Here is a 10460-nt window from a genome sequence, read left to right on the forward strand (position 1 = left end):
CAAGCCGATTTCATCTTTCAATTTCTTAGAATCTATCACGACCAAGATATAAAATGTCATAGTAATTTATAGTTAATACCAAAATATATGCATTTGCAATGTGTGACCAGAGTACCAGACAAAGTTTTTGTCAATTTACTGCATTTTCAAAATAGATTATGCTTTTTCAAAATAGATTTTGCGTTTTCAAAACTGCGTTTTGAAAAAGCATGTTGATACATGCTTCTCCAAAACTGCGTTTTGGAGGCAGATAATCACTTTTTCATCCAAACACTTTTTTAGATTATTTATGTTTTACAAACGCAATAATCAAATAATCACTTTAAAACGTAATCCCAAACATCCTGTGAGACTCATCTTTGGTTAGTCAACGACAACGGTAAGTGTGAGTTAAAACGCTCGTTTGATTTTTATGTGTGACTTATTCAGAACACCTCCAATTTTTTTATTTGAATTAATAACTGAAAACAATTTAAAAGTGTACTCATCCCATCTAAGCATTTTCTATAAGCAGCTTAGGAATAACAATATATACTGTTCTGATTTATTTTAGATAATATATAATAATTTATAAAATGATCTTCAATATGCAAGAGAGAGGGCATGCGAAAGTTCTTTCAAGTTTGAAGATTATTATTATTAGTGCTAGCATGTAAAGCAACTAAAGAGGCATATATGCCATCTTTGATGTGAACTAGTGTCTCATGTTTCCCTTTCTCTACAATCACTCCATTTTTCACGACTGCAATAACGTCCGCTCCCTGGATTGTAGATAGTCTGTGAGCCACCACTAGTGTTGTTCTGTGTACCATAACTCGGTCGAGTGCATCTTGCACCACTTTCTCAGATTCGGCGTCCAGGGCGCTCGTGGCCTCATCCAGTAGCAATATCTTTGGAGCCTTCACAATCGCTCTTGCTATTGCCACTCTTTGCTTTTGTCCTCCAGACAGTTGGATCCCTTTTTCCCCTACACTAGTATCATAACCCTGATGAAATCACACACAAATCGCTCAATATAAATATGTGATACATACGGGCTGGTCTTTGTGAATGAGAAAAAAGTGGTTAAGGACTTAAAGCTACCTGGTGTAAGGCACTGATGAATTTATGTGCATTTGCTAGTTCGGATGCTTCTAAGACTTGTGCTTCCGTGGCATTGCCTTCCTTCCCATATGTAATATTGGCTCGGATTGTGTCGTTAAACAAGACTGGCTCCTGGCTCACTACACCCATCTGCTGCCTTAACCACTTCACTTTTAGTTTTCTGATATCAACTCCATCAACCATTATCTGCCCGGAATCAACATCATAAAACCTTTGCAGCAACGAAACTACAGTCGACTTTCCACTTCCACTTTCTCCAACAAGAGCTACCGTCTTAATATCTCAACCACATTGTTAACTCTAATCATTATCACAATTCGTAAAATACCATAAGTTTGTAAACATTGTAAACATTAAGTCGAAATGTTACCTGGCCAGAAGGAATGTCCAAACAAAGGTCCCTGAAGATCTGAATGTCCGGTCTAGACGGATACCTAAAGTTTACATGACTAAACTTGATATCCCCCCTTATGTTTTCTAAAATGGTTCCAGACTCGTTGGTATAGTCTATTTTGGATTTCTGGTCTAGAATACCGAAAACTGAGGCAACCGCACTCTTGGCTTTCCCAGAGTCAGGAATAAAGGATCCTGATTGCGAGACACTTATCGCTGCCAAACTCAATCCTAAAAACACCTTCAAACAAAGAATAATAGTAATAATAATATACTTTCACTAACCACTTACACATGGTAAAAGAGTAAATTACAAAAATCGTCCTTTATGTATGTCACTTATTGCAAATTATGTCCTTTGTCTTTAATAATTATAGAAAACGTACTCGATGTTTGCAAACCCTTGCAAGTTATGTTCTTTAGCCCTAACTCAGTTAATTTTTTGTGGTTAAATCTGACCAAGTGGACCCCACATGAGGGTATTTTGGTCATTTTACTCTCATGTGGGGTCCAGTTTGTCAGATTTAACTACAAAAATACCCTCATGTGGGGTCCATTTGGTCATATTTAACCACAAAAATTAACTGAGTTAGGGCTAAAGGACACAACTTGCAAGGGTTTGCAAACATCGAGTACGTTTTCTGCAATTATTGAAGACAAAGGACACAGTTTGCAATAAGTGACATACACAAAGGACGATTTTTAGAATTTACTCCATGGTAAAATGATTATCTAGAAACATAGTATATAAATGTGGGCAAAAGATCGAATACAAATAATCTTAACATACTAAACATACAAATTGAAGGAAAACCCAAAAAGACAAGGTGGCATTTTTGTAATTACCACCAACTATCAAAGTTACAACCAAAAATACCTAAAAAAACTCAAATTTTTTTTTTTTGAACATTTTTTATTAAAAAATCGCTACATTTCGTTAGCAAAAAAAAAAAAAAAAAAAAAAAAAAAAAATTTTTTTTTTTTTGCTGCTACTAAAAGTAGCGATTTTTTAATAAAAAATGTTAAAAAAATAAAATAAAATAATTTGTGTGTTTTTTTTTATTTTTTTAGATTTTTTAGGTTTTTTGGGGGTTTAGTTTTTAGCATTTTAGCTTGGGTGGGGGGGGGGGGGTGGGGGGGGGGGTTAGTTTTTTTTTTAGGTTTTTGGGGGTGGGGGGGGGGGGTAGGTTTTTTTTAGGTTTTTGGGGGGTGGGGGGTGGGGGGTTTAGGTTTTTTTGGGGGTGGGGTGAGTGGTTAGGTTTTTTTAGAGGTATTTGTAGAGTAACTTTGATAGTTATTGATAATTACAAAAATGCCACCTTGTCTTTTTGAGTTTTCCTTCAATTTGTATGTTTAGTATGTTAAGATTATTTGTACAAGAACTTTACCCTATAAATGTGTTTTGGGTCAATGAGTAAGTTACCTGGAAAACTTTAGGGAATGAAGTTTTGCCTGCAGCAACAAAACGAGCTCCAACATAAAAGCTTGTTGCGTATACCACAAACAACAGAAACATCGAGGAGCCAAAAGCAACACCGCTAACCAAACCTTGTTTGATTCCTGCTTTTCGAGGCCCTTCACATTTCTTTTCATATATATTCATCACCTTATCTTCTGCACAAAAGGAAGCAACTGTTCTAATGCTTCCTACTGCATCACTTGCAACTTCACTCGCTTCCACGTATACTCTCTGGAACAACCAAATATATACATTTTCATCGTCTTTTATATATCTCTCCACAAGTAAGTAAAGTAACTAACCTTTGTATCCGCACTGAATCCATTAACGAATCTCAAATGAAGATATCCGTTAAGTCCTATAAGCGGTATCAATATTAAAACTATAAAAGCCAACTGCCAGTTCCCCATGAATGCGATGATTAAACCAGCAAGTGCGGTAGCTGAGTTTTGAACAAGTAGTGAAAGATTATCACCTACCAAGCCTCTCACAGATGCCGCATCAGTAGACAGCTTCGCCCCAATTATACCGCTTGAATTTTGCGTCTTGTCAAACCAACTTATCTCCATCTGAACCACTTTCTCAAAGCATTTTAATCGGATTCTTCTTATTAGCTTACATCCGGCTACACCAAAAAAGTAGGTCCTAAACGGTGTGGCTAGTAAACTTGCCAAACCAAGTACAAAAACCATCAATGCCCAGAACTTCGAATCTTTACGAAGCTCATGAGCTGGTTCAAAGAAGGTCTTTATAACAGTTGAAAGAAGATAACCATATATTGGTAAGATGGCTCCATTAACCACAGCCGCTACAGAGCCTAGTAGTATCTCTGGGATTTCTGGCTTGTTCAGAGAAGCCAACCGAACAAGTGAGACATTTGAAGCCGTGCAAGAATCTTCTTGTTTAAGTTCATCACCATTGATATGGTGACTACTTCGATTAATAATAAAAGACGGTGATGAATCTTGACTTAGGATAGAAACGCCCTCAGTAATCTCCATATCCTGATTACCACCTTGTTGTCTTTCTGAGTTTTCGTTGAGCTCTTGTAATCGTATAAGCTGGCAATATGCACCTTCGGGATCATGTAATAACTCATAATGTGAACCTGTTTATTAAGAACCAAAAAACGACTAGTTTTACATCAGATATGTGATGTAATAAGTATAAGCGAAAAGGAAAGGAAAGGCGATAAGAAAAAAACACCTTTCTCTACAATCTTGCCATGGTGAATAACGGCGATTGCATCAGAATTCTTTATGGTTGTCAAGCGATGGGCTACAATTATAGTAGTTCGGTTAAGCATGATTCTATCAAGTGCCTCTTGAACAACCCGCTCTGATTCTGCATCAAGAGCACTTGTAGCTTCATCAAGTAGTAATATCCTCGGGTTTTTCAAGATCGCCCTTGCTATTGCAATTCTCTGCTTCTGTCCTCCGGACATATGACTTCCATGATCGCCAACCATCGTATCTAGGCCCTACACGCATTTTACCGTAACAAAAAAGCAAATTGTGAATATGACGGTACATTAAGAATTAAATATAGCATATGCAAATGAGTATGAAATTAGTTAATTAAACCTGAGGGAATTTTTCAATGAATTTGGCAGCATTGGCGAGCTCTACAGCGGATTTGATCTCGTCAAGTGTTGCACCATCCTTCCCGTAAGCGATATTATCTCTAATAGTGGAATTGAACAAAACAGGTTCTTGGCTGACAAGACCTATCTTGCCTCTAAGCCACTTCAGTTGGTAATCTTGGATATTGATATCGTCGACAAAAACTTCACCTGTTTGGGGGTCGTAAAACCTCTCTATGAGGCTAATCACGGTTGATTTCCCACTCCCACTCTCACCTACTAAAGCCATGGTTGTTCCGCTCGGTATCACAAGATTAAACCCGTTAAATATCTTCTCGTTTGGTCTAGCTGGATAGCTAAAAGTAATCTCCCTTAGTTCAATATCCCCACGAATGTCGTCGGGTTTCTGACCTCTCGTGTCATAAGGATCTATTTCTGACTTCCTATCTATTACCTTGAATAGTTTAAAAGCCGCAACTCGTCCGGAGGCAAATGCACTCAAGCATGGTGAAGCCTGCCCTAAGGAACTGATAATCATGAAGTATAAAACAATTTACGATCTGCATAATCATGTGAAGTATGTCATTTATATGTGTATATGCAACTAGCACTTACAAGGAGCTTAGCATGACAGCTAACATTACGTTTATGACCTGTCCTCCAGTGTATCCTTTTTCTATAATCAATTTTCCACCAAACCATATGGTCAATGAGTAGCAACTGAATACGCAAAACATAAATATGCCACCACCAAGTCCAGATACGAGACCCTCTTGGACCCCCGCCTTGTACGCTTTTGCAAGAGACTTGTCATAATTCGCAATAGCTTGTTTCTCTCCCGTGAATGATGCAACCTGTAGGATTCATGAATCATATTATAAAGAGCCGTAGAAAACCAATAGATTAATTAAAGATTTAATTAATTCTCACATACGGTTCTAATCGAGCTAATTGTCTGTTCAACTACAGCTGCTCCAGCAGAATAAGCCGCCTGTCCCCTGGACATTACCTTTGCCATTAAGAAAGTCATGAAGGCGGCTGATATCACAAGTGGAGGAATTGCAGATAATAGCACAAGTGAAAGAAGCCACCCTTGTGAAAAAGCAATAGCGAATCCTCCGAAAAATGTCGAAGTCAGTTGTATGAACTTTCCAACCTGTTTGATCAGTATATGTATTACTTTTTAACCTCTGAAATACTAGTAATTGCCGTTGGATATTAACGTGTGGTTCTGGTACCTTCTCTCCCATAGCGTCCTGAATAATGACGGTATCACCAGACATACGTTCCACGATGTCTCCACTCTTGCTCTCCTTATCAAAATATCCCACCTCTTGCCTCAATATTGTTTTTAAGTATAAACTTCTGATTCGTGCAGCCTGCCTCTCCCCACTCACCATCCAGCAAACCACATCTACATTGAAGTAACAGATATGGGTTCTTTGTTCGAAAAACTAAAATTACAATCGAGCTAGTGCAAGCATAAACTTACGGAAGAACGCTGCTGCACCAGTCCCCAGAGCCAAGTAGACATATTTAAGGGACACCTAAAAAAATTAAAAAAAAAAAAAAGTACATACCAATTGAAAAATAACTCAAAAGTAATACTTAGGATTCAGGTTTATAATAACCTTGGAGATTCGATGAACAATGACGTCGTTATCTTGATTTCCTCCAAATGTGTCGATGAGCTCCCCGAATATCAATGTTTGGAGAGGCATGGCGATTCCACTTCCAATGGCGGTAATTGCTCCAACGACCATAAGCACACGGTCAGTGGAGTCAGCAAAGGAGAAAAGCTTGTAATATGGGACTGTATTGCTACTAACTGCTTCATTTTTCTTATCTGTTGTCCCTGGGACTGGTATTGCTGATGAGATCTCTTTTTCTGGTTTCATATCTTCACTCGCTTCATTCATTATTCAGTCAGCTAGTGGCAAGACTTATTTACAAGTGAAAGAAGATTAATGGAATTCACTGCAACTTGTAAAAAATATGCATGGCTGAATTAAAAAACATGTTCTTTTAAATCCGAGTTAACATGTATATTCAACTATTTAGTCAAGCATATCAAGGTAATAAATAGTATAAGGTCTATATCTGGACATATAATCTGGTATTTACGCGTGGATGGTTAGATCAGAAGCTACACATTAATTAATCATGATATGTTCTACCTAATGCACCGTTCCAGCTCATTTCAAGTGTTGAAAAGGAACTGTTACATGATATAAGTGGCATGCGTGGTGTAGTCCGAAAGTCAATTATAGAAACTAAGTGATGTTTAATCTTCTTGTTAAAAAAATGACACCGGTTTCATTTTTCACTAGGAACCATAGAACCATTACCATACCGCGACGCTAATATCCCTCGTAATCAGTGAAACATATTCCATCTAGACTAACCGAAACTATGTAAAACAAAATATAAATATCTTTTACCTTGAAACAGCAAATGTCATAAGCTCCTGGTCAAGTCTCCATTGAAGATTTAACCAATTGATCTCTCGGGTACACAGTACGCCCTCTTTAAATATTGTCTCACTTGGAAACACAATATCACTCATTAACTTGCATGAATTTATATCTGCTTGGCGCCATGCTTTCTGCCGCTGAGAATAACCAAAAATATGTTTGCTAATAATGATTATTGTTGTCTTTACCTATAGTAGTGATTGTCAAGAATTTGTATATGGTATATTAAGATAAGCAAGTAAGACATCTATTTAAACTTTTTTTATTTCTATATGATTTAAACATGTAAAGAAAATCTTAATAATTGGCTGTCCCTTTGGTCCCCAAAACGATTACACTAATACTTATGTTGGTATTTACAATAAGTAAGTACATAATGATTTGACATGTAACCTATGTGGTCCTTGAGATCATTTTAATATGCCTGTGATCATTGTGAATTAGAATAAATAAATAAATTAGTCATTGTCTAAAGTACTAGTGGTGGGCATGGTAGCATCTTCTTGTTAATGTTTAACATCAGTCAACTTCTAGAAATCAAAAAGGTACAGAAAAAAAACATTATATATCTTTTTGTCTCTTTTTTCCTGAAAGATTCATATTAAATTATTTATTGTAAAATAAATCATACGTTTTTAGACGGAAGAAACAAAGTTGGAAACACGAGAAAATCATTTTAGTGACCGGTTTTATAGTGACTCTATAACTTTTCTCACCTTCAAAAAAAAAAAAAAAAAAAAAAAAAAAAAAAACACTTGATATGTACAATTATATACAATAAAGAAAAAAAAATTCTATCATCAATAGATTACTCATATCTTAACACTATCACATATACATATTTAGGTAGGAAAAGTTGTAAGTTGTAATTCAACCTTGCTGTTTTGTTTAATGACAAAGATGAATCCTTCTAAGCCTTTTACTGTTGTATTCATTTTGGCTAATGTGATTCTGTTAGCTATGGTGTCAGCAAACAAGCAACCATGCCCTCCAAAAACACCAAGTGTCCGAATTTCAAAAGATACCCAAAAGTTTGGTGTTTGTGGCGACTGGCTGGGGCTGGTTCATGAGGCCATTGGGGCTCAACCGGATAGTGAATGTTGCTCATTGGTGAAGGGTCTAGCAGACCTTGAGGCAGCAGCGTGTCTGTGCACAGCACTTACGGCTAATGTGCATGGTGTCCTCAAGGTTAAAGTGCCTATTGCACTTAGTTTGGTGGTCAAAGTTATGGAATAAGACCGTGTCAGTGTACTGTACATGAGTCGTTGCAGTTTATTCATGAATAAGAACATCATGCACAGTTATAGTCAGATACATTCTTAAGTTAATAATACTTGTTTGAGTAAAGAAATAAAACTATGAGGATATTAAATAATTTATAATAAATGTACAAGCATAGGTCAAGTGGTCAACACACTCAACAGATGAAGCCAACATCCAAATCATATTGGTAAAAGTTTATACCTCGCAAGAAGATGACTTGCAGAATCAACATGTCCTTAATGTGGCCTCAGTAGAACAAAGACTCAATTATGGCCAATTCGGCTCTCACTTAAGCGACCAAGCGACCAAGTAAATGATTTTACAGACCAAAGACATAGATAATGGTTAGTTTTCCTTGACTTCTCAAAAGTTACGATATAACTGACATAAAGAAATGCTACTTACCAAAAATATTGTTTTTCCAGTATTATCAAGCTTCAATGTAGGTCCTTCACATCAGTTTCCAGCAAGAAGTGTTTGCCCTTTACTCTCTCTTATTTCCTGCATTTATATGAATATTACTCTATAAAGCCATTACATGTCAAAAGTCTTTTAAAATTTATGTAAAATTACTTGCATTAAATCACGAGCAGCCATGTCGTTAATATTGGCTGCATTGATTTTATCTAGAGTTAGCCTTCCCCTCATATATCGATATGCATTTTGAATTTTTAAGCAATTTGAGTCCTGTGTTTGTGTTTTAGAGGTATTAACTACTTGAGTCCAAAATCAAAATATTTAACGTCCTGGATCTTTAAATATTTTTTTCGTAACACTTTGAGTCCAAATTTTTAACTCTGTTTGAATTTCTCAGTTAACTTTTACTAAATGACTAAATTACCCCTATAGTTAAAAATATAAAAAAAACTAATTTATTATTATAATTATATATATGTATAATCCAAACACAACACATCTCTCTTCCTCATCTTTCCCCCTCTATTGCTAAAAGTTCCCACCACCATCATCAGCACCGCAGCACCACCACCTCCACGCCGCCCCACCACAGTCACTACCCACCCACTACCACATCCCTTTCTCTGTTTCTATACCCCCAAACCACCACCACTCGATTTCAAACCCTACCATCTCTACGCCGCCGCCCCATCACCTCCGACCACCAACACCATTACACCACCTCTACGCCGCCGCCCCATTCATCCGTCACCACCATTCTCTGCACAAATCTCAGATATGTACACCGCTAACACAAGTAGAAGTGTAAGTAGATTCTCCAAACCTGCACAAATACTCAGCTCTGCACATTCTCTACCAAATGCGGTTCTGTAGTTAGGAGGTTTCACCGGTCAGGCTAATTGATGGTTCTTGTAGAGTTGTAGGACTAATTGCAGTGGGTTTTGTAGTGAGATGAGAAAGAAAATAGTGTTGGTGTTAATGTGGTTAAAGGAGGCGGTGGTGATGTGTGGTGGTGACTATGGTGGATTTGGGTTCTAGGGTTTGGAAGGTGACTCTGTAGACAAGTGATTATATAAGATATATATAGTTATTTAGTTGAGTAAACTTTTTTTTCTCCCTAATCCATTAAAAATAGTCATTTTACTCCCTATTATTTTGGTTTTGTGGTATGTTTACTCCACGGCTTTAACTAAGTTAAAAATTTTAGTTAAAGTAAGGGTATTTAAGTAAATTTACATATAAGTATTTAATTTTTATTCTATTATCAACTCCAAAAATCAATTCTTTTATTAAAAATAGAAAAAAAACATAAATATTTACACACACTAACACATATCTCTACTTATTCTCTCTACCACAACCTACAGACCATCACCACCACCCCTCACCTTTCCCTTGCCACCATAGCCACCTCCTACAAACACCTTCTTTTAGTTTACCACTAATATTTTTCCTATCATTGTTACCTTCTTTAGCTAAACTACTTGTACATTGATTTACGTCAAACAACTCACAACAAAAAAAATGCTCTATCTAAATCTGTAGAATAAATCAACCATTTTCTTTCTAATTTTTCTTCATTTGGTAACGTTCGCTTATAGTGAGATTTATTAAAGCTTCTTGTGTATTCGTCTTTTGAAAATCGTAATCATAAATTTTAATCAGACATTTTTCTACATGTATATCTCTTACATTGATACTAACATTATTCCATTGACTTGGATCAACAAAATTATTTGTAGGTATATCATTCGTATGTGTATTACCG

The 10460-nt window shown here is 36.5% G+C and overlaps 2 protein-coding genes across 10 annotated transcripts; one reads left to right on the forward strand and one right to left on the reverse strand.

Moving 5' to 3' along the window:
* Positions 1-532: 532 nt before the first annotated feature.
* LOC110940372 (ABC transporter B family member 11) lies at positions 533-9725 on the reverse strand. Of its 9 annotated transcripts, none has more exons than XM_035990546.1 (16): positions 9516-9725; positions 8681-8776; positions 8477-8563; positions 6980-7149; positions 6170-6438; positions 6031-6085; positions 5777-5952; positions 5473-5694; positions 5154-5392; positions 4540-5065; positions 4163-4436; positions 3259-4064; positions 2921-3187; positions 1475-1738; positions 1084-1377; positions 568-986 (listed from the first exon to the last, which is right to left on the reverse strand). In XM_035990546.1, the coding sequence occupies exons 5-16, from the start codon at positions 6434-6436 to the stop codon at positions 618-620; spliced, it is 3759 nt and encodes a 1252-aa protein (XP_035846439.1). In that variant the 5' UTR covers positions 6437-6438; positions 6980-7149; positions 8477-8563; positions 8681-8776; positions 9516-9725; the 3' UTR covers positions 568-617. The 9 variants fall into 9 exon arrangements, 8 of the variants coding, with proteins under 8 accessions (XP_035846438.1, XP_035846439.1, XP_022037610.1 ...); XM_022181918.2 differs by having other exon boundaries at positions 6170-6447; XM_022181917.2 differs by having other exon boundaries at positions 6170-6480.
* Positions 7913-8248, forward strand: LOC110942983 (putative lipid-binding protein At4g00165). The gene has a single exon (XM_022184742.1). The coding sequence runs from the start codon at positions 7913-7915 to the stop codon at positions 8246-8248; it is 336 nt and encodes a 111-aa protein (XP_022040434.1).
* Positions 9726-10460: the final 735 nt, after the last annotated feature.

The sequence above is a fragment of the Helianthus annuus genome, chromosome 5, assembly GCF_002127325.2.
Source record: "Helianthus annuus cultivar XRQ/B chromosome 5, HanXRQr2.0-SUNRISE, whole genome shotgun sequence".
Classification (NCBI taxonomy): Eukaryota; Viridiplantae; Streptophyta; class Magnoliopsida; order Asterales; family Asteraceae; genus Helianthus; species Helianthus annuus.

Bases quoted from the DNA above. Each gene is read 5' to 3' on its own strand.
- LOC110940372 (XM_035990545.1), bottom strand. From the start codon at position 6,457: ATGAATGAAGCGAGTGAAGATATGAAACCAGAAAAAGAGATCTCATCA. The intron at 6,086-6,169 runs GTTATTATAAAC...TAATTTTTTTAG, and splicing joins TTGTTCATCGAATCTCCAAG to GTGTCCCTTAAATATGTCTA. The intron at 5,066-5,153 runs GTAAGTGCTAGT...CATGATTATCAG, and splicing joins GCTGTCATGCTAAGCTCCTT to TTCCTTAGGGCAGGCTTCAC.
- LOC110942983 (XM_022184742.1), top strand. From the start codon at position 7,913: ATGAATCCTTCTAAGCCTTTTACTGTTGTATTCATTTTGGCTAATGTG.